At 37.3% G+C, this 25,252-nt stretch overlaps 1 protein-coding gene across 1 annotated transcript in view; it reads right to left on the bottom strand.

Moving 5' to 3' along the window:
• LOC148955584 (lutropin-choriogonadotropic hormone receptor-like) overlaps positions 1-25,252 on the bottom strand; it is a 225,834-nt gene that overhangs the window by 110,567 nt on the left and 90,015 nt on the right. The window contains exons 4-5 of the mRNA XM_089107687.1: positions 12,280-12,420; positions 1,726-1,791 (exon numbers count right to left, since the gene is read on the bottom strand). Coding sequence (XP_088963813.1) covers positions 1,726-1,791; positions 12,280-12,420 — 207 coding nt within the window. The remainder of the gene's footprint in view (positions 1-1,725; positions 1,792-12,279; positions 12,421-25,252) is intronic.

Genomic DNA, 25,252 nt, shown 5'->3' with positions numbered 1-25,252 from the left:
TGCCGAGCCCACATCGCGAAATGGGAAAATATACAGAAAATGAGAAATAAATAACGTGCACCGACTGCAGGACCATGTTTTCAGAAGTTAGTGAAATTAAAAAAATATAAGAGAGCTTATTGAACTAACCATCAATCAGTGCAAGGATAAACTGTCAAATTGGAAACAGTATGCCAACCGTAAAAAAGATAGTCTAACACTGCAACCGCCTGGTGATGCAGACTCGGGAGAAAGCGGCTGGAGAGAAAGTGAAAAGAGTTCATAAAATTTTGATAGAAATTCTCGAGAATTTTAAGATTTTTGTTCTTGTTATAAATAAACTTTTCAAATGTCTTAAAAATGAACAGTTCGAGTTTGAATGTTAAGAAGACAGAAGTGACAGTTTTTCCAAGGTCAGGTGCAAGACAAGATTTATAGGAGCAATTATATTTCAAAGGTTCTGCTTTGCTAAAAAGTGAAATGTATAAATGTTTGACTTACAATATGTTTAAGAAAAAATAGTAGGAGCATTCTAAGTTCGAGTTCATTGTAGGCAAAGTCTCATCTACAGTTGTTTTGAGGACTAGGGTCGTTTCTCGAATAGAAAATTTAAAAATTTGAAGGTCAGTGATCTGCAGATCAATTGGTATCTTTTTCGGAATCTCCAAGGAACTTTGGGGAGAGGAGGTGAAACTTCAAATTCAGCCAATATAAGTTCAACAATGTGAAAGTCTTATGGGTTTAATCCCAACAACCCATAACCAGGAATTCAATGGGAACTAGGCGTAGGTTATTATTTTTGATCATACATAGATAAGATGTGCGATATACGAATTTGTCTGTCAAATCAATGCTATAGCATTAATTTGATATTATAGCACGCACGCACGACACACGTACGCACGCACGACGTAGCTGCGCTACTGTTTGGTTACCTTATGGTGTATAGCCCAAGTATTCCCTTTTTTCCAATCATAAGGTCACACATTAGATACACTAAATATAAGCTATATAAAACTGTTAGAGAGAGATATTGGTAAGAAAATATTTAAAAAAGTAAGCTGAACTTCCACGAAGAGGAGTAAGACCATTACTTAAAATCATTACTTAATCATTACTCATTACTTAATCATTACTTAAAATCATTACATAAAATCATTACTTAGGAGGATTGGCCTCATATTCTGTTGGAATGATAGTCTCGGTTAGAGACGAGCTATAGTTTTAAGTTTAATAACCAATTTTATGAGACTTTGGAAGATTAAAACCGCAAATCGGACAAGAATCAAAAAGGAGTTTTGAAACTCTGAATCGTTATAGTATTTTAAGATTTATTTTGGTTTAATTGTTATTTCAACTTGATGTCCAGCAAAAACTTAAAAATTTGGTCCCAGATGAACATTAATCTAAGGTCTGGACATGGTACTGAAAGGGATTAGTATCTCCCAATTGGTAAAACTACAGAGGATAGCATAATATATTTCTTAGTTGAGTGTCAGGCATCTTGAAGCTCCAGACCATAATTTTCAAATAGCAAGTAATACCCTAACATCTTGAAATCTATGCTCAAGGGAAATATAACATATATCGCAAGTTTCGTTTATATTGCTCCATGATCGTCATGAGAATTGTAAAAGGACGTAGTTTCATAAAAAAAGTGACTTTTTTCAACAGTGTAAGGTAGCAAAGCTTTAAATAACGCCTTCATCCACTTAGTAATCTTAATAATATGCAAAATCAACTTACAAAACGCGAAGAAAGTGGCATTGTCCAAGATCTGGGACTCCAGAAAGTTGATTCGAACGCAGTTCTCTAAAATAAAAAGGTTCATTTAAGGCATCCAACTGCAGCATTAGTGTTTGTAGTTGGGAGGTATGATATTCTTTGCTAGATTATTTCAAAACAGTAACGGTTACTTATAACTTATAGCCACCACACTCAAAAAGTGAAACTAGGTTAATACTAATGAAATATACCTAAATATGGTGAAAGTATAATACTTTAGTAGCAAAATTATTGAAACTACAATAGAGAATTATGGAAATCAGGTCGACCAGAACGCATTATATCAAATGATATTTAAACGGTTTCCTAGTCTAACCAAAATACCAACTTTATATATAAAATATCTAATTAAAATATACCTACATTGTAGTTTCTCTCTCAGTCTAAGCTGATTATCACCGAGTACATACTGAACTACAGAAAGAAACCGGTTCTACTCGGACCAAGAATTGAGTGTGGTGGCTATAAGACATAAGTACCCAGTAGCATATAGGACAGCTTTAATCTCTGGTTGTTTTTTTTAAGCTAATTTAAAGCCAAACATAATTCTCAATTTTTTAAGCAACGTTAGTAATAACAGTATTATTGTTAATGAAGTCAACTAAAGAGGCGGGATATTAACTTTTTGCTACCTAAGAAAATTTGTGAGTAACAACAATTAAAGTAACTGACATTACTGGACTGTAAATTAGGAGTGCTAGCAATGTTATATTCTAAAAATCAGATAAAGCCCCAGAACAAACTATTTATTGACTCATAAAGTTCCTTTGTTATACAAATAAAACCACTTTTTATCTATTGTAGAGGCAAACTCTCCGACAAACTCTTCCCCGATTCTAATCAGCTCTTTGGGCTCGAACTAGATTCTAAACCAAGTTTAAATTTCGTTCTTCAAGGCTGGAACTCGTTTGGATGTAAAATTTCAAGCTTTGCAAGAAATAGGGGAGTAAGGAAGAAAGTTCATTTTTAGAATGAGAAGGGGCCAAGTTGGTAACTAAAAAACAGTTCCTGGGCCCAAGCTCACCTCGTGACAATTATAAAAACAAATCTACTTCTTAACTACAATTATCCTAGCCCCCCCCCAACCATGTATTGACTTATTTTTAGCGAGGTGGATTAATAAGACAAAATTATTTAATAGTTTCAATGAACAGAAACTCAGAAAATTTCAGGACTTCGGGAGGACCTGGGCCCAGAAGCCCTCCTACTCCTGCATGCAGACCTTTCTCCGCTCTTCTCTTAAATTGTAGTCTTTTTATGCCTGCATGGTCAGTGCAGCTAATGTTGAATTTACACAATATTGCTTCGACTTCCATTCATAAGTCACGTTAGAAAAAGTAGATGCTGAAATTGCTTTTTGCGACCAGGCTATGGCTCAGACATATTTAAGGAGTGTCTCCAAAGGATGGCAGGATCGCAGGGAAATGTTCTCTAAATTTTTAGCACAAGTGCCTCACTAAAGGGGGGGTGTTCGAGGACTACAGTTAAGAAGTCGGTTTGGTTTTATAAGAGCCATGAGCTGAGCTAGAGCCCAGGAATTTTTTTTTTCTATCTACTAATTTTGTCCATTCTCATCATAAAAATGGATTTTTCTTTGTTACTCCTTTAATATTATTGATTATTATGGGTTCTGGTTCGCTCTTTACTAGGTTGCACCTATTACTGCAACTATTACCTGCATTTTTTTTTACCATATATGTATAAATTCAGAGTTTTTGTTTTTTAAACAAAAAAATTCTTCAAGTGCAAGTTACACTTTAAAATTCTTGTCAAAATAACACCCTACAGTCAAGGGTAATTTCTGCCTCGTCTAATCATGTAATTTGCCGTTCTAGCTGGCCAAAATTTAAGCAGCATGGCAGATACGAGGTGCGAGAAAAACCAGGTGCACGCCGGTAGTATATTTTGGCACATGCGATCCAAATAAATAAGTGACTAGCTAAGAAAAATAAATATAAATTTTCGATCTTCACAGATTTATGGATGAAAGAACTTTTACAGAATGTCTGGCAGATCTCGACACAAATAGAATCACATTAATAGTTCCACCACTGACATAAGATTGCCGAGAACATTATGCTCATAATTTTTTGCATTATTTTTTAACCAAAAATTCTATAGATGCTATGATGCTGGAAACGTTACGTTTTCATCATAGTAGTGGAACTGTTAAACTAAAATTGTTTATTAACTCGTTTTTTTTTGTGTTTGAAACCCTTTCTAACAGTTGTAAACCACATAAAATTTTAAGCCTGATGATCAGCTAGATTCATAAATTACCGTTCAGTGTATTGTTTCTTTTCCAAATCCACACTTTGGGGGTGGGGGAGGGGAAAGAAAAACAGATAGACACATACAACGTGTTTTTTTTGCTCTTCCAGGCCTGTAAACCTTCAGTTTAGGCTTTTTGAAAACGGCAATTTCAAAGGTATACTAATTCTTTTAATTTTAAATCGTTTTAAGGAGTTTCAAAAACTTTTCCTAAAATCTGAGAAACTTCTTCCCGTACTAGTAAACTAACGTTTAGTTAAATCTGAACGAAGATCATTTATTTTCAAAATAATTAACATAGAGGGTGTTTGTAGCCATTTTATCCACTCACTCATTCAAATGCCGATGAAGAGCAATTGTTTTGGAATACAAGACTGAAAAACACCGTTACAAAATAACCTCCGGAATACAAGAAAGGTAAGGGAAAGTGAAAATTTACACTGGCAGCACTAAAAAAATCCAGCCTCAAGAGCTAGATTCTTTTTTTACACCCCCTCTTCATCCTTGCGTGAATGTATAGAAGATTTGAACCCAAAGATGTAAAATGGTCTATGATTGGCCAGATAAAAATAATCCACCAACCAGAATCAAGTTTACATTATTACGACTTACAACAATGGCCTACTCAACCAGTGTGAAATAAGCATTAATCTCGGAAGAAATTTGAGTTTGCATAAGTTCGAGTGACAGCTTTTACAAGAAAAAGAGGAAAGTAGCGAAGCCATTTAAGAATTTACTAAGAAGACGTGAAATGGAGTGGAGGACATGGATATAGCTGCTGGTGCAGCTCAACAGTTGGAAATTAACAGAACTAGTCAGTCTTGACCAGGTTGCCACCCCTAGTGATTTATCACTATTTCTCGTGATATTTACATCCCCTCTTCATCCTTCCCTGAATGTATGGAAGATATGAACAGTCGGTTCCAATAAGCCAAATTACAAATTATCAGGGTCATCGCATACATTTTACTGGAAGAAGCATTTAATTCTATTGTTGAAATTGTTTTTTTCTATTGCGCACAATACAAGATTTCATCTTCTTCGTTTCATGTGTCGAACTAGATTTCAAATCGTAAACATCTATGTGAAATAGTTGACCTGGATTGTTTGAAAATATAATTAATTCGGTGATTGCGAAAGTGTCTAGTAGAGGATTAAAGTTACAAATGACTTTTCGTTCTTTGGATAAGCATTATAGCTTCTGAGAGAACGAGGCGATGAGTGATGAGTGACGAGAACGAGGATTAGGACCGGTGTGGCCCTTTACCTTTGTCTGTTTATCGCGAACTTAATATTGGGTGCTGGAACATTCAAGGTTTTAACGAGAAACAAACATCATTAGTATTATTGAGAGATCTGGATATATTTTATGTGGTTGAGTCTTGGCATAACTGTAAGGATGATCTGCAGTGCCCCCCTTTACATACTTATTCCTTTTATGCATTGAATAGAAAAGTTTCTAAGAATAGTCGGTATTATGGTGGTGTGGTTATGTATTTTAGCCAAACGTCATTTTCTTCTGCAGTGAGACTCGCGACCCAATCAGAGAATATAATGTGGGGTAGATTTAAGTGTGAGAGTACTTTTTTAATTGTAGGTTCTGTATATCTAGCACCACAATATAGTTCTTACTCGTCTGAAGACAGGTGGACTATACTACACGAAGAAACGCGATTGATTCCGCAGAAGTTTCCGGGGGACCGTCTGGTTGTAGTAGGGGATTTTAATACCTATACTTCGAATGTATTAGAGATAACTCCTGAATTTTTTCTAGATGATAATGCGGACGTCCTTTCTGAGGTCTTTGAGAAGCCACGGAGCAGTAACGATCAGTCTAGAAGAATGAATATTTGGGGAAGAAATTTATTGGCATACTGCAAGGAGAATGGTTTAGCAATTTGTAATGGAAGATTTGGTAAGGACAGAGGTAGAGGTGAGTACACATGCTTTTCCGGGCCAAATCCCAGTGTTATATATTGCGCGTTGGTGGGTGTGGAGTTCGCTGCCTGTGTTGTTGATTTTGAGGATTTCCACGTGCTGGGTTCGGATCATTTTCCTATAAAATTTTCTCTCCAACTTTCTAAGATGTTTAATGTTCCTTCTCTCCCTCATTCTAGCCGTATATCCCGAGCTCAAGCTATAAGGCGGTTACGACAAGATTGGACTGATGAAGAAACAAAAACGCTAAAAGATAAGTTTTGCTCAGAAGAGATTTTGGGTTAGTTAAAGGGTTTATGTAAACCCTCTTCGGACCCTGAAATAATTACTGGCTGCCTGTCACAACTCCTCCATGAAGAGGCTGATTGGGCCCTGAAACGAATGCCGCCAAAAATGGGTCCTTTTGATAATGATTGCAAACTTAGTAAGTTGTGCCTATTTAGCTTATTAAATAAGGTAAAAAATGCCAATGGCCCAGAGCAACGACAGGAAGCCCTATCAACATTTAGATTAGCTAGAAAAGGACACAAGGCTTTAGTAAGGAGGAGGAAAGCATTATAAGAAATTAAAGAGCAAGAGAAGTGTTTTCAAGCTTATAGATCGGCCAATATGAAGGAATTCTGGAAGTATTTACGTGGGCCAGGCGACCAATCAAAAATGATCCCAGAAGTTAACTCTTGGCCGACTTATTTGGAAGACCTGGAGAATCATAGAAACTCACTGGCCAGGCACCCATCTACCCGCAAGTGTATAATGAGCCGATAGATGCAGTGGTCAGTGAATTCCCCCTCCCAGAGCATTCTTACCAGCTAATTTAGGAAATATCAGAGAGTGAGCTGAAACAATCCATCAAGAGCCACCGTGGAGGATTTTCGCCGGGTATTGATGGAATTCCGTCAACAATGTATAAGAAATTAATCGATCCCCTGCTGCCAGTTCTATTAACTTTGTATAATGTGGTCCTAGTTTCATCTAGTTGGCCAACAGCATGGAATATGTCGGTTATAATGCCGTTATTTAAAAAGGGTGACCGGATGAAGCATGGTAACTATCACCCTATTAGTCTAGTACCAGCAATTAGTAAATTTTTGGAAAAGGTTCTTGATGGTAGATTAGGGCTGTGGCTAGAAAAGGAAAATATTGTCAGTGAGACCCAAGGAGGATACCGAAAGGATTATTCAACTACAGATCGTGTATTTACACTCCAGGCACTTATTGAAAAATATTGCAGAGGAAATGGTAGGCTTTTTGTCGCGTTTTTGTACTTTGAAAAGGTATTTGATAGTATTGATAGACCTATTTTATTCTGTTACCATACTGAGATATGCCTACCCAGGCCTTTTATTATGTCATTAATTAATATGTATGAGATAAATTTGTTAAAAAAGGTGTATCTAGGCCATTCAGAACCTTCAGAGGAGTTCGCCAAAGATGCACGTTGTCACCGAAGCTTTTTAGTCTGTATATCAATGATTTTGCAGAGTTCCTTGAAATGAGAGGGGCCCGAGTTGGATCACTAGGGATTACCCTATTTTCTTTTTTTCTGCTCGTTGACGACACAGCTTTAGTGGCCAGATCAGCCGAGGAAATCCAAACTCTTCTAAATTTAACTGAATCTTACCTACAATCGAAGAAGTTGAAGCTGAACGCATGTAAGACAGAGATTGTCATCATCCAAAGTAGGAAGCCCAATGAACCTCAGGATCATTTCTTTACTTATAAAGATGAGGCAAGAAGTGACCCCAAAGTATAAATATCTGGGATAAATATCTGGGATGGTCGCAGCAAATGGGAATTGGACCAAGCACATTAAATTGATGATTTCACGTGGTAGGGCAACTGCTTGTGCTCAACTTCGCCAAAAGCATATCATGGGAATAAAAAATATGAAGATGCATAAGTACCTTTTTATGACAAAAGTCCTACCTGTTGCCCATTATGGGTGTGAGTTGTGGGGAACTACTACGGTAAAACAACTGGCATATCTGCAGCTTATGTATTTTAAAAGAGTTATAGGCCTCCAAAATAGTTTTAGCAGTTTGGTCCTAAAAGGTGATTTGGCTTTGCAGGATCTACGTCATATGAGGACTATACAAATGATTAAGTTTTAGTTAAAGGTTACGCGCTTGCCTGATAACCGCCTGGCGAAAGCGGCCTACACAGAGATGTTGAATTTTACCAAAAAGGTAGCATGGCCAAAACAAGTTAAAGCACTGTTGGATATTGCTGGTTTATCATGCGCATGGAATGAGGGGCAGGGTCCTCTAGGTAAACCTGAAGATTTCCTCGGTAAGTTTGCATCGTGCCTTCGGGACCAAGACATTCAGGTTTAGCTAACGGGTCTGGAAAAATCTAGTAGCCTGCATTTTTTTAGACAGATTAAAGATGTGTATGGGGAGGAGTTTTATTTGAAGCTGAACCTAATGTGGAGAACCCTTAAGTATTGGTTGCAGGCGCGGGCAAATTGCATACCACTGCGTAAAAGATACTGGGAGTCTTATGATGAAGATGGCTCGGAAAGTAGGCGTGCCTTCCCCCTCTGTGGGGAGTTTGGGGATGGGATGGACCATTTTCTGAGTAGATTCCAAAGTTTGGCAAATTTTAGGGATAAATTTTTCCATGGGGATGTACCGCTGCTACTGGGTGTTTTGGGGACTACTTCGAGGAACCTAATTATTGCGTTAGGTTGTTTTATAGATAATAGTCGGATGGTGTAGAAAGAAGCTGTTGTCTAAATTTGTTGAGTGTTATTTCTCTTTCTTTATTGTTTTTTGTTTATTTGTTTTTGTGTATATGGCCACTGGTTTATAAATACGCGCATGTATGTATGTATGTGTTGGGTTAATTTTGTCACTCGAAAGCAAATTGTCATTTGGCAGATTAAGCAAAACTTCAGTATTTGGCTTCTATAGCGACTCATATAAGCTTTAGCAGAGTTTAGAAAAAGGACTGTTATGGATGTCAATAAGCATAAGTATGCACGTCGGGGTGGGTGACAAGGGAAAATTTCCTTTATCTGACTTTTTAAATTTTAATGCCTTTATTTTTTTTTTTTAATATTCGGTATAATTCGAAAAGAAACACTTTCGAATAATATCGTCACTGGGTTCAAAGTCTGACCCCTGAGGCGGGTTCCTGCAGCTGAGATCGAACTCCGGGTCCCGTCTTACCAGACACAGACCAATCCCGTTGCGCCACCACAGGACGACTTTTTTAATAAGTCTTATTAAATGAACTTTCAAATGTCCAAACACCGACATTTTACGAATGTTTTCATTTTACTGTGATGATTTTTCAAAGGAGTAGAGCCCAAAACTTTTCTTCTAGGATATTTCTTTACTTCCCTCTGTTTTGTATACCCACTAATAACAAAACTGGCCTGACTAAAGTTAAAACTGGCCTGGCAAGTTATGGTGCATAATAAAAGCACAATTTATAGTCCAACTGGGACCAAATGCCTAACCAAGTGGAAAAGTCATTTATAAGTATAATCGAGGAAAAAAGAATTGTTAGGTCAAAATTTTAAATGCTAGACTGTCTTTGTCATATATTTTCATGACCAAAACTGTTCGCCACTTTCTTCAAACTTGAAGTAACTGATATTTTACATCGTCATCCCTTTCTCTGGGTAAATGTTTGTAATTCCCTGTTCTGCCGTCATTTATTTTTATAGTTCAGCTAAAGAACATCATCCCTAGCAGGTTAATACCGATCAGAAAAACCCTCTAGCAATACATAAAAAAAGAGGAAAAGAAACGTTAGCTTTAAAACACATGGATATTCGGTCCTAAAAAGATTAAATAAAAAAACAAGTTTTTTTAAACTGAAAGTAAGGAACGACGTTAAAACTTAAAACGAACAGAAATTATTCCGTATATGAAAGGGGCTGTCCCCTCCTCAACGTTTCGCTCTTTACGCTAAAGTTTTTTATTGTTTAAAAAAAATAAGAGTTGTGAGAAAGTCAAAATTTAACGTAAAGAGCGAGGCGTTGAGGAGGGGACAGCCCCTTTCATATACGAATCAATTTCTTTTCGTTTTAAGTTTTAACGTCGTTCCTTACTTTCAGTTAAAAAAACTTGTTTTTTTATATTTAATTTTTGAACATTTTTGAATTGATGCAGGTTTTGATTTTGGCTCACCGTACATGAATAACTACAACAAAATTTCCAAATTAATTTTACTTTTATTTGGTTAAGTGGCTTTCTCGAAACTTGTTTAATTTTATTTACGAACGTTTTTATTAGTAATAAATATACGTAACTTACGAATTAACTTACGTAACGACTTCTATATTCATATATTTCTAATACGTATATTAGGGGGCTCGCCCCCTAGTCAATACCCTGCTCTTTAAGCTAAAGTTCGAATTTTTTTCCAATTCTTTAAAAATGACCCCTTAATCACAAAGGCCGTTACTTAGAATAAATAGCTCTTATGAAAGTACTAGAAAATCATTGGCTTAAAGAGCGAGGTATTGACTAGGGGGTGAACCCAATCGTAAACGTAATATTTTCTGTTCGTTTTAAGTTTTAATGTTACTCCTTATTTTCAGTTGGAAAACTTGTTTTTTATATTTAATTTCTGATCTTTTTTTTAAAATGATGCTGGGAAATCCGGCTCCCCCTTCATAGCAATGTTCCTTCCCCCATGAAAACTTCCTTCATGGAAATCTCCTCCCACATAACCCCCGACCCACCCACTCCCCTACTACCAGAAAATCCTCCTGAAAACGTATGTAGCCTATACTTCCTAATAACCAATACTATATGTTAACACTGGGTAAAGTTCATAACTTTCAGCCCTCACCCCGGGGACTTCAGGGGATTAAGTCATCCTAAAGGACATAGTTCTCATATTTTCAACCATCCTGAACAAAATGGCTATCTCAAAATTTTGATTGGGTGACTTTGGGAAAACAGTGAGCGTGGGAGGGGGCCTAGTTGCCCTCAATTTTTTTGGTCAGTTAAAAAGGACAGTATGGATTTCGATTTACGATCCAATGATCTTTCCCACGGTTTTATAGGACTACTGGCTCAATACAATCACCCCTGAGAAAAAAAACAAAAAAAAAAAAAAAAACAAACAAAAAACCAACACGCATCCGTGATCTTTCTTCTGGCAAAAAATGCAAAATTCCAAATTTTTGTAGAGAGGAGCTTGAAACCTCTACAGTAGGGTTCTCTGATACGCTGAATATGATGGTGTGATGTTCATGAAGGTTCTATAACTTTTAGGGGTCTTTCCCCCTGTTTTCGAAAATCAGTCAAGTTTTCTCAGGCGCGTAACTTTTGATGGGTAGCACTAAACTTGATGAAAGTTATATATTTGAAATCAGCATTGAAATCTGATTCTTTTGATGTATCTATTGGTATCAAAGAGTTTCTAGAGTTTCGGTTACCATTGAGCCGGGTCGCTCCTTACTTACAGTTCGTTACCACAAACTGTTTGATAGATTCGATCCCAAATGTCAACAACAGACTCAATTTTAAATCAAATCTAATAAGCGGCTACTGACCCTAGTGTAAATGCATCTGAGATGCTCTTGTAACATAGCAAGCACTTGTAAAATCTAAGATTCCCTTGTAACTGTGCAAAGTTGTATCAAATTGAAAAATTTACCTTATGGTAACTGATACAAATTAATACAAATGGTAGCTTGATACTAAGTTGTATCATTTACCATAGGTTACCTTGTGGCAACTTAGCTAAATTTTTTAATTTGCTTTAGTCCAGAATAATTAACTCAGACAGGTGAATAACCTCATCCAGATCTCGTGTTTGAATCAAATTTAGGTAAGGGCTGTGTAATTAGTAAGGCTTCACAAATTTTATTTGCGAATCAAATAAAGATCTGGTTGATTTTGGGAACCTAAAGTCATGGATTCATTTGCCCTTTATTGACAATAGTGACCAAGGTATTGAAGTGAAGTTCCGCTTATTGGGGAGACTAAGGGCTTTCGTTTGGCTACATTCACTTTATTTTTTGAATACTCTATTTGTCTTTTGAATGATTCTTTAATTGCAAGCTATCTTGGTTTGTTCAAGAAAACGGTAAAAACAAGTTTAATAAAATTTGTTGATTTTTCTCCATAAAAAACAGTTTTTATCGTTCTTTATTTAATGCACATCATGCTATGTATGCATGTTTTCTGTTGGAGCATTGCATTTTCCTGAAAACATTATGTTTGTAAGGGTCGTTTGTAAGGGTCAGTTTTTTTTTGTTCCGTGGCAACGTTAGGAAAACACAAAACTAAAAGTAGCATAAACTAGGCGTTCATATTATTGACAAATTAGGGTAATACTTACAAAGAAATAAGCTCAGGTACGTACGAACAAAGGTCTGGATCAATTGTTTTTAACTTGGATCTGTCGATCTTAATGACACGAATCGAAGTCGACCCGTTTAGATTAGGAAACTCCATGTGCTCCCTCACTTCAGATAGGGCTCTGAAAATGTAAAGGGAATTAAATTTAAATAGATTCACCAAACAGGGTAGAAGTAGAAGACAGCCTAATAGCGTATTTACGTGAGGGCTTTTAACAAATATCTAACTGTCAGTACTATAAATAATAAAGCGCCAGGAATGTCAAAAGTTGGCCGTTAATACCACACCATGTTTGTCTATACCCATCAGAGCTGTTGGGATAACACGTTACAGTGAACAAGTCCATAAGTATCTTGAAGTTTAAATGGCTAATTTACTTAAGATTTTCCAAGGGACTTGCATGCTACAGTGTACAATGGACTTCAACGGACTCAAACAGAATTACAGCAGACGTTTGTGTTAATTAAATTTAAAAAAAAAACAAATTTTTTCAACATTAAAACTTAAAACGAACAGAAATTATTACGTGTGTTCGAATTTTGTTCCAATTCTCTAAGAATGACCCCTGAATCACAAAGGCCGTTTATGTAGAATAAATAGCTCTTTTGAAAGTACTAAAAAAACTAACGTAAAGAGCAAGGTATTGACGAGGGGGCAAACCCTCTCATATACGTTATAATCTCTGTTCGTTTCAGTTTTAATGTTTCTCCTTACTTTCAGTTGAAAAAACTTGTTTTTTTTTATTTAATTTCTGATCGTTTTTTAAATCATGCTGGGAAATCCGGCACCCCCTTCATGGAAAAATTATCTTCCCCCATGAATAATTCCTCTATGGTAAGATCCTCCCCCGTAACCCCCTCACCTGACCTTTCCCTCCACCAGACAAAGTCCCCCTGAAAATGTCTGAATACTTCCCAGTAACCAATATTATATTTAAACAATGGGCAAGGTACATAACTTGCAGCTCTTCCCGCTGGGGACTGTGGGGGATTAAGTCATCCTCAAAGACATAGCTATTAGATTTTTGGATTCTGCTGGCTATCTCCAAATTTGATCCGGTGACATAGGGGGAAAAATGAATATGGGAGGGGGCCTAGTTGCCCTCCAATTTTTTGGTAGCTTAAAAGCGCACTAGAACTTTTAATTTCCATTCGAATGAGCCCTCTTGCGATATTCTAGAATCGCTGGGTCGGTACGATTACCCTTGGGAAAAAAACGCATCTGTGATCTTTCTTCTGGCAAAAAACACAAAATTCCACATTCTTGCAGATAGGAGATTGAAACCTCTACTACAGGGTTCTCTGAGACGCTGAATCTGATGGCATGATTTTCATTAAGATTCTAAGACGTTTAGGGGAGGGGGGTGTTTTCCCCTTTTTTCGAAAATAAGACAACTTTTCTAAGGCTCGTAACTTTTGACGAGTATAACTAAACTTGATGAAACTTATATATTTGAAATCAGCATAAAAATACAATTCTTTTGAGTCGGGTCACTCCTTACTTACAGTTCGTTACCCCGAGCTGTTTGGTATGGAATATTGCTAAAATTTTAAAGAAGGATACGAGCATAATCTTACGAATTTTATAGTAGAGGTGTATATCCGGGTAATGAGGAGTGAAACCCATAAACTACATTTTTAGATGTCTGAATTTGAGAAAACTTCTAAAAATGGGTCTTTTGACTAAATATGGAAATTGTTTTAAAAGTAGAGGCCAGAAAATCTTCTGATGAAGTGTTGGTCAAAAGGATCATAAATAAAGATTGTTCTTACACATATGTCATGAATTCCTAGATTGGTATCAGTATTATAAGATTACCTTTTTCTTAAACTTAGCATGGTTGCAGCGGCAGTTGCAACCTCGTATAGGTTCAAACTTCAAGTCACTGCCATAGAGTTCATTGCCATTGAGCCATTTTGTTCAGCGTAGTTGATTTCCTGATAGAAAGTATATTTTTGATGAGAACCCTTCCCCACAGACCTCAGGGCAAGGGTTGTAAGTTATGCCCTGGGGGTATATAAGGTTTTTATAGAAAGCGTTGTCGTAGAAACATCAAAAAAGGCTCATTCAATTGGAACTTGAAAGGTCTAGTGCCTTTTTATACAATCGAAAGTGATTGGAGCGCAAATAACCCCCCTGTTACGCTCACCTTTTCCCCAGACATATCTCATCAAAATTTTAAGATAAATATTTTTTCAACTTATTTGAAAGTTCTGAAAATTTTGTCTTAGAGGATGACAACCCCCCCCCCACAGTCTTCAGGGCAAGGGTTATAAGTTATGCCCTGGGGGCATATACGTTTTTTTTATAGAAAGCGTTGTCGTAGAAACTTCCAAAATGGCTCATTTGGTTGGAAATTGAAATGGCTAGTGCCCTTTTTAATAGTCGAAAGGGATCGGAAGGCAACTAATACCCCTTCCACGACCACCGTTTATCCAAACACATCCAATCAAAATTTTGAGAGAGCTATTTTGTTAAAGTAGTTGGAAGGTCCGGAATTTATATCTAAGAGGATGATACTCCTCCCACAGCCCTCAAGGCAAGGGTTGGTAAGTTATGCCCTGGGGGCATATAAGATTTTTATCGAAAGCTTTGTCGTAGGAGCTTGAAAAGAGGCTCATTCGATTGGATATTCAAAGGGCTAGTGCCCTTTTTAATAGTCGAAATTGATTTGTGGGCAACTAACCCACCTCTCACGCCCATTTTTTCCCCAAGCACATCTAATCAAAATTTTTAGATTGTCATTTTGTTCAACATAGTTAAAAATTTTAGAAATTAGGTCTTTGAGGATGATAACCTCCTCAGAGCCCTAGGGGCAAGGGTTGTAATTTATGCCCTAGGGGCATATAAGGTTTTTATAGATAGTGATGCTGTAGAAAATCAAAAAAGAGCTCATTCGATTTGAAATTAGAAGTGCTTTTGTCCTTTTTAATAGTGGAAAGTGATTGAAGGATAACTAACAGTAGAGAGGGGTCAGGAGGTCCGACGATTACACCACCCCTTCGAATCCCGATCCGGACACTGTTTTTAAAACTCCCACGATCACCACGTGGTTTATGGTCCATATATGGGCATAGCCTCCCTAGGGAGAATGATTACGTAATGGGGTCAATGACCTCTTTTTCCAAGATCGATTTATTTGATGTTTCTATGTGTAATAACTCCGGGGCGAATGTTGCACATGCGCATTGAATTCTAACGGGAACAATGTTATTGATCTAGGACTCGAGGGGGAAGTGAATTTCTGAGAACTTGATTGCGTAATCGATCGCGAATGTCATGGTGTCCAGAAATAGTATTTGTTGTTGTTGTAAGTGCACGCTCTCAGCGAATATTATGATCCAGAAATAGTATTTGTTGTTGTTTTGGTCATGTACATGCTCGAGGCGAATGTCATGGTGTCCAGAAATAGTATTTGTTGTTGTTGCTCTCGAGCCAAAATGTTAAGACTTTCCTGAAAACAGTTAGTTCACGAGTTTCCTTCTCAGCCAATCAGTGAGCCGGATACATCCCCCTTCTCAGCCAATCAGAGGCCTGGTTACATATGAGCGACGGAGTGAATATAAGGAAAGGGTTTTTTGCTATAGTTTTATTAGTCTGTGAATAGAATTCAAAGGAGTGAGAAGAAGAGTATGGCTTTACTCATTTTGGATATATATTTGTGTTGATGTCGATGAGCGGAATGTTTACACTATTAGAAGTTGATAGTGGAACTGATGATAATGGTACAAGAGCACCAAACATTGCGGTGGAAATTACGAAAGGTTCACGGCTTTGTCTGGAATGGGATGCAGTATATGCAAGATATGTGATATCCTTGAGCAAATTTAAAATGGAGGATCAATTATGTTTCGCTGCAAAAGTTAATATAGCACATGTGAATAGAGTTCAATGTGCTTTAAGTGCATTAGTGAAATATATTGAAGACAATAAACTCTATCACTAATTGTACATGCTTTTCTGGTTAGAGCTAACGAATCAGGGTCAGTCTAGAGTCAGCAGTCAGAGTGAAAGGATTGAAAAATGAATAAATTTGAGAAAGAGAGAATTAGATCGAATCTAATGTTCATGGAAAAACATTTGATTTTGGATGATGATTTTCTCGAGTTATCTCTTAAACGCAGGATATTCTCTCTTGTCAGGGAACACTTGACAATATAATGAGGAGTGATTCTCCCCCATTGGACTATTGTATGAAGCTTTTACGATGTGACTCAAATGCTTATAGTCAATTTATTGATATATTAATTGGAACAAGGCAGAATCATATTGTGGATATACTTTTGAAAACACTGCCAATAGATTCAATGTAGATGGCTCCTCCGTCATTCGAAAGAGCTAACGTCACAGAGCTACTCCTCTCTCCCCCATTTCCCTCTCGTTGAATTTATCGAACGAAGAGGATCAGTTTCGTTTTAGCTGTGAGTGAGTTGACATCAGAAACCGAAAAATGTTCTATATATGTCCATTATTCATGTACTCTATTGTATGTTGGACTATATGTGATAATTGTACATTTATTTATGGCTATAATTAAAAGATCAAATTATGTAATACTTGTAAATTACATATATTCTATGAATTACAAATTAAAGTATTTAATTCATGTCTTGAGGAGGTGTGTGACTCTCATCCTAGAGGGCACCTGTGCTCTAATTGTCACTATGATAAATGTGATCAGTGGGAAAATATATATCCCGGTATGATTGGAAAGAATCCCAAACGTGTTTTCAGTTTATTTCTACGATATTGGTCTCGTCGTGGGTTTAAATTCATTCTGGGAAGAGGAATCAGGCCTACGATTCAACTGTTAGGGTAACAAAACGATTTGGTTTCTACTTCACCGCTGTGACGACACCACCTATTATGACTATAAAACAAGTGATTTTTATTTGTCTGTGACGGAATGTGATTCACCACTTGAAAACACTGTATGTGATATTGCTTCAAATAGACAGATTGAAACTTGATTTCATAATATGAATGCAAATTGTATCATTGACTATACAAAGAGATATGACAAGAGTGAAGTTACATTGTACTGTAGAAAATGTGACCCTGACTTTGCAGTCAATCAAGATCAATATACAGTGAATCCAAATGATTTATCAGCATTAGTGGTTCACAACAGTTGCCTATACATCGAAGATGAAGAAATCTAAAGTGAAGATTTAAAGACATTGTTGTATGTATATATGCATTTTATTAATAAACAAATTCACAAACATTTTTTAAGCACTTTACTCTTAGGGCACTGAAATCAATACTATATAGGTCTGAGAGGATATTTTCCACTAGAATGTCATTCAGACGAGGATTGTCAACATAACTGTGGAGAAACTGCTTGTAAGTATTGCAGCAACATCGGAACACAAAATATAGTAGTGCATGGAAGCCACAGCTTTTAGTCGTTAGATCCTGTACCCTCTTCCAATTTTGAACAATAGTTTTCCCACTGCTCTCAATATAGTTGGTGATGTGGGGCTTGTAGAATGTATAGGGTAGACCAAGAGGATCAAAAAATTCAATCGTCTTCATTGTTTGAAAGATGCACAGCTAATGACCCGTCAGCACAGTCAACGGACTGCTATTAACAATAATCAAGGCATTATTGAAATATTGAATTTTTACAAGAATGGCCGAGGGTAGACAATAGGATTTGTACTGGGACATGTAGGGGTCCATATTAAATACACTGATTATTTGACTGGTTTTCAAGGCGCCACGTCTAGTAGAACACTGCCTTCGGGAGTAATTTCCCAATAGGTTTCATATTGATTTAGTGAAATTAGTGCAATACTCTCAGCCAATGGTTCAGTAAATGTTCACTCTAAACGCAAACTCCCCGTACGTACTATACTCATATCCTGTGTGCCCGACAAATCCAGTACAATGATACCATGGGTTTTAGCAGACATATCTTCGGTTATACCATTTTCGAATAGTTGTGAGTCAAGATCTAGGGTTTTCATGGTCAGCTCGTACAATGTTCTATATGATTGATCAAACGATAGATTGTAGAGTGGAATGCCATTTAATTTGCACACAAGAGATGAAAGTCCAAACATTTCGAGTTTATGTGGGCATTCAGTCCATGATCCTATTGCACTGGCGCTTTTTACAAAGGCCAAAGCCAATTTCGATGGAATTTCGCCATTGATAAATGATGAATCGGTGAAGCTGCGAGACCCCATGGCAATGTGACGTTGAGTGGTGATTGTATGTGGAACAAGTAGTTTAATATTGTTAACATGGGTTCTTAGTTTATCCACGGCCAAAGCAACAGAACTCTTAAAATACTGTTTGTGTAGAAGAAGTACTGCTGATGTGATGAAGAGACTTACCTCAGGATTGCCAACAAGCTCCTTTCTCAATATGAAATTGTAGGATGCAAGCGTCAATTTTATATCCACTTTAACATTGGGCGGCAGCCATTGGGGTATATTAAATATTTCATGATATTTTTTTCCAACTAGATGTAATTCACTAGTTGTAGCATTTTTAAGTGCATCTGTACTATTACTATAATTAATATATTCATATACATTGGAGATGCCTCTCAATTCCTTGTGTATCATCAGCATAAATTGCATATAGCTTGTATAATTTGAGAGATTGTTGCTTGTGCTCACCAGCGTGCCATTGATGTAGACACTAATTTGACGAAATAAATTATGTAATATACAATTTTCATAGGATATCCCATCGGCTCGAATCGGCATTGCATTATCGGATTTCCGGATTTTCATTTGCAAATCTATAAATGTTGAAGACAAGTCCATAAAGTAGTCTTCATTGGAATAAATTTGAAAGTGGATATTATCGGAGAGGGGTTGTTGCAGATAAAATTGTTCATAGTATCCATGCTTGACACTCACATCAACATTTTCGGCATTGAATAGATTCAATGAGGCGGTGATTGAAGGTTGAGAATCCTTATGCGGTAGGTAGGACATTTTAGGAGAAGAAATCTAGTTTCGATCTAACAATTTTCTTCTTCCTGGGGCTTCTGGTTAAACTACGTATCAGCTTTTTCCTTCTTTTCTTTGACAAGAGGGGTGTCTTATGTTTCCGGCCTGATCAGAGACTGATGAGTGATTTAGTGTTTCTTGACCTTTTTAAGCCTTTATCATTCTGTTTTAATCTCTCACCAAGGGTTCGCTCACTGGACCTAAGATTTTCCGAAGCACTTTTTTTAAAATCCTTGCCAGAGACCCAATTGTATAGTGTAGAGGATGCAAAATCCGTCGCAGCTGGTACAAGATATTTTCTAGCCAGGGGTAGCGAAGAGCGAAACAGCTTAGCAAACCAACTACCAAGACCATAGCCAGACATTGACGAGCGAGCCTTGTAATAATCCATTCCTTTGCCCTGTTGTCTGGGGACAAGGGTATTAACATAGCAGTCAATATCTGAGCAAGTGAGTACCACTTTTTTATTAGGCATCTTTCAGTTTATCGATGGGTCGAAAATGGCACGTAATAACAGCCAAACATTTTGAAATTGATCTGGGATCACCCAAGTCGGTTCTTATTGTTAACTGACAGAGTTCCAAATAGGTAGTTTTTACGGGAATACACTGAAGATGCTTTATATTGTAGTGATGAATTTGTTCTTGATTGGTTTTTCGTTCAAGAGCTCTTAGGAGGGGAAATTTTGAATTACCGACCCGAGATGTTTCCACAAATGAAGCGTAGAGAAATATACAAGTGTCTGTGGTGAAGGCAGGCGGGTAGTCAGCGAAAATTAAATTAGTGTTTCCCGCACTTTTGCCATTGATTATATTGAGCTTAAAGCCAAGATCATCCTTTAGATTATCGTAGAGAATAACTTTTTCACTTGCAAAAGATGAACTAAGATAGATCTTGCCGTCCTTCTTTTAATAGATTAAATGAAAAGCACCCTTTTAACTAGCGGAAAGTTTTTTATTGATGGTACAACATAAATCGTTCATACAGGTGAGTTCCTCATAAGGGTAATGCAATATATTGATAATCCATCCAATTGATTTTTTTAATTTTTTCTTGATCACCTGGTGGTGGCGGCCGATCATAGTGTCTGATTAATATATCATATTTACGATCTTTTCTCAGGGTATCATTGGATGTTTTTGAGAATACAGTCTACAAGAGCCACTTCATACTTCCACTCGAATTTAATGGTGGGGGAGAGTTTCGTCCAAAAATCACTTGTTCTATTCAGATCAGTGTAGAGAGGATCAGAAACATTGGACATGAAAGTCACATATAAATCATTGGGCATTGTTAATATCTTCAGTACTGACCCAAGAATCAAAATCTGAGTTGTATCATAGCCAGCAAACAAGCAACTGTTTCTTACCCTGGTGTGTACGACTCTTTAATATCTTCTCAATTTTATAAATTTCACGCGGGTTTCTATATTTTTGAAGTTCATATTAATAAGAACCGCCGAGAATCTCATCATCCGTGGTGTCTCACAGTAGTTAAGTTATGGGTATGGTGTCCAGAATTTTGGAAACTTTAAAAAGTTCGGTGCTACATAAATAATTCCCCTTTTCAAAATTATTGTTGGTTCTATTAATTCGAACAGTATCACAAACATTGAATATCTTCGTCTTTTTCGCCTTTTCCCTATTGGAGTATTGCTTTAAAAAGGTATCCACTGTATTGTCACCGTAGTCAACGTTTGATGGTGTAGAGTTGGACGGAGAACGATGTGGTCAATGGTTGTATATCTGCATTATGTTACCTAAATCATGATTAAAATCCGATGTTTTGTTCAATTTGCAATATCTTGAAATTAATTGAAGAATCGTTGTTATTAATCGTTCAGCCAATGCAGCCTTTATCGGACTGTGACTATGATAAAGTATTGTATTATATATCAAAAGAATCTTTTGCACATGGGGATTAACAAATTCGCTGCCACGATCTGATTAAATTTTTCTATATGAGTCCTGTTCTAGAATACTTTCAATGGCCCGAGCAACTTCAACACTTCTTTTTGACCGTATGGGAATGGCATAGGCATAGCGACTAAAGATACTGATTGCCACTAGAATATATTTGTAGGGGGCATTGTGACGCCGTTGAACTGTGTCTAAAGTTAAAAGATCCGTTTGCATTATGTGCAGAGGGAAAAAGGTTTTAATTTGTCGATAGTGTTACTGCGAAGCCTATGATTTCGATGTAGTGTGTAACTCGACTTATTTTCTAGATACTCTTTTGCAATTTTCAATGTGATGGTGCCGGAGACTTTGGAAAGCGTTTTGGGAGACCTTAAACTCCCCACTTCGCCAATATTTTCATAGACACCTTTCAAAACTTCATTCATTTTGAGCGTAGACACGTAGTGTAATATCCACTCCCCTTTTGTACACTGGCGGGCGAATCAATTTGTCCTTACATTTGACTAGCAGCCACAGGTGTTGTAAAATCAGTGACGCTGCTAGCATCTTCAAATATTGAATCTTCTTCTTTTTTAAATGGTGTTGTTGTTGGTGGGCTATATTCTCTTAGTTTCTTTAGAATTTGCTTATTGCCAATAAGACTTTTGGGAAAGTTTGATACACACAGAAAGGTGTATAGATTATTGTCAAAGGATAAAAGTCCTTTACGATTCGTCACCATATCACAAATTAAATCAACTAGATTATAACTTTTTCCCTGAATTATAATTCGTTTCCCTGTGCTCTCGACTTGAACTTGATCGCTAGTTTCCAACATGAGATATGATAATACTCTTTTACTCTGTTCACGATAGTTCACTGGCAAAATGTTTCCAATTTTCAATACAATTGAATTCAATTCCTTCTCCTTTGATTGCAGTGCTGCAGAATCTTGAGGATATGTTTCCTGTTTAGGGGGATCGGCGATGGCGGGTCTCTCACGATATGGTTTATGTTTGTCCACACGTCGCAATGCATCTTGAAGTAAAAGCAGTTTTTTGTCATCGGCAATATTCACATCGTTAATGAATTTGCTTAGATGGTCCTCAGAATGTTCGACGGGCGAGAGAACAAGTTCAAATGGTGTCAATTTATAGGGTTTTGCCATCTAGAGAAAACTGTTTACAAGTCCTGCAATTATTGGTAGTAAAAGCGTGAAGAAGCTACCAACCGCCTGAAGTAGTCGTGTTCTTTTTAAATTGTTTCCCTTTTTTTTAAATTCCCAGGCACGGAAACTTGAAAGAGGTTGCTTTGTCTGTTTTCTAAAACCTTATTACAGTTTTACATTGCCCTCAGTTAAATTTAAACACAGTTCTAATATTAGATTAATGAAATCATTGTCAACCCCATGTTTGAGTATAGCCTTCCTAAGCAATGGTTTTGAAGTGCTTAAAACGTTAAACATATGTCGTTGATCATTTAGTTTCTTCAATGTCATAATTTCAACTAATAGCCTTTTCTACTGTTCACCGGAAGATATACTGTAATTTCATTGTTGAAAATGTCGGTGACTACACGTAGATCCTCTGGCGTGCTCTGATTAAGATCCACCAAAATTTAACCGTAGGGCATGATTGGCGCCTTAGTGTACGCTTACAAAATACTTTTAGAGGCACGGGGTTATATCTGATTTTTTAGTTTTTGGCGCTTGAAATATAACCCCACGACTCGATAGATAATATAGACAGTGCAAGTCAAAGCAAGGGTTCACATACATTTGCTCTGATGAAACAGATTGTGTAGAGCCAGAGTAACGGAAATGTGTTCATGATGGGAGCGAACGGTGAACAGTTGTAGCATTTCCTGTGAGAACTGTTCAATGGATTCAGCCAAATCATCAATAATCAACCACGAGTTCGATTCAATACTATTCAAAACATCAAGTCCTCGTATGAATTGTATTGGTATGGTTGTGGCAATAGCTTTTATTTTATCATAGGACTCTTGCCAAATACTATAGCAATAGTAGATTTTTCTTAGGTTTTTCCAAAAACATTTTATCACAATTTTGAATTATTTTAGCTAAAAGTGTTGTTTTTCCCGACATTAACGGACCACAAAGAAACGATCTGAATGGTGTTTTGAATTGATACATGCTGCTGCTGACAACAGTCGGACTACAACTAAATGTAAATTAGATGTGTTCAATGAATAAGTAGTAATTTTCCCCATAGATCTATCTATTCAAGAACAACAAAAAAACAATATTTCATGGCAACATTTATTTCGGCACTGCATGAAAACAAATATTTGCAGTTAACATGAACAATGATAATAATAACACTTGTTCAACAGTTGACAAAATTTCATGGTGGTCAACATGAAAACTCTATTTGTTCAACATGAACTGCAATGATAACACCTTATAATAAAGTACTTATTGTTCATCAGCAGCACTTTTTGTCTGTACAACACTTTTCAGTACAACAAAAACACTTTTTGTCCATTAACTTAATCACTTTTTAGACATAAATTTTTTTTTTTGAACAATTTTCTGTACAATAACACTTTCTATACAACAAAATACACACACTTGGAACCTGAAATAGCCCAGTTGAACTTGAGGAATTTAAAGGTGGGTTCCCCCCCCCCCCCCCACCCCCAGGGCCGCAGGGGCGACGGCCGGCCGGCCGCGGGCGGGACCCCCCACCCCCCCCGGCGGCCGCGGGAAGGGACCCCCACCCCCTGGTCACCGCGATGTATAAACAAGGGGTGTCCGGTCACGGCGACTGTCGGTTAGTTGAGGTTGGGTTAGATGTGGGACTGTTAAAGTGGTTAGATTGTCAGGTTATTTAATTTATGAACAGGTTGAGTGGTGGTGGTTAGTTGGTTAGGTTAATTTATCCAGACCAAGTTGATTACGATAGTCTACGCATTCAACTCGATCCGAAATACGATAGTGGCCATGGGGTAGAACACTCACACCATTCCCTAGCACATAGACTTTGTCGGATATACACGAAATTGCATTCTTCTCCACTCTCACAGTATAATTTCTATACTGTAGAGAGCGAATTACAAGCACTTGTGCTCTTGGTACTAGACTACTTTCTACACGGTCTCTGTACAAACTCCTGTTTACATTGATCTTAACAAAATGTTCTGGCACCCCTTTACATGCCTTTTTTTCTTTTCACCTATGTGTGTCAACGCACTGGGCTTTGCGGCGTAGGACCATCCCCCGGGATCTCAAATCAGCCCCCGTCTCTGATGTTAATTTTAATAGTTGGTCAGAAGCTTGAAGTTTCACCAACTTGTGATAGAGAGATGGTTTACAGTTGTTGAACTCAATTCGCGAGCTGATGTGCCCCCCCTTTTTAAAATCACCCAATAAATCCAATTAAACCCCATTTACATTTAACAGCAGAGACTCCGTATCACCTTAGTAAACTTCAGCCTCCCCCTCCCTTTGTCAGTGCATATTGAACACATTGTAAAAGAATGACAGCATGAGATGTTTTAAAATTTTAAGTTCTGAACCGACACCCGCAATATTCTTGTTGAGTACTACATTTCACTTTCTCCTGTGTAGAAGAACCATGACGGCCTGTTTGTTCGTGAACGATGTAAAATTAGGTTCGGCAATAATTCCTGCACACTCTAGAGGGTCAGTCACGATGTCGCAGCGAGATCTATTACGAACACTTTTACACATTTTGCCAAACGCTGAATTTAGGATGAGCTTAGACATTTCCTTCTCCACCTTTGAATTTGCCCTAGAGCGTTTATCGACACAAGTGTCGATAAACGTTTTCAAGTAGGGTCGCTGATTGAACTGTAGGACCCTGTGTATTTTGGTGATCTTGAAACCGTTGCTCACCATCCAGTGCAAAAGCACATGGTGAACAACGATATTCTCTTTATGGTCCAAATAAGCAATCAGTCTCTGTTTGGAGGGGGTCTAGTGCATCCCCATATCCTCAATCAATGAACAATTGTAGGGGCTCAGAGAGTCCCTGCTCACCGACCGATTGATACAGGGAAATACAAAATCTTTGACTGAGTCGTGAAACGCCAGCGGAAT

The sequence above is a fragment of the Artemia sp. Qi Xiang Cuo genome, chromosome 2, assembly GCF_049724085.1.
Source record: "Artemia sp. Qi Xiang Cuo chromosome 2, ASM4972408v1, whole genome shotgun sequence".
Classification (NCBI taxonomy): Eukaryota; Metazoa; Arthropoda; class Branchiopoda; order Anostraca; family Artemiidae; genus Artemia; species Artemia sp. Qi Xiang Cuo.
Note: the sequence above shows the minus strand (reverse complement) of the source record. Positions and strands in the feature narration are given on the sequence as shown.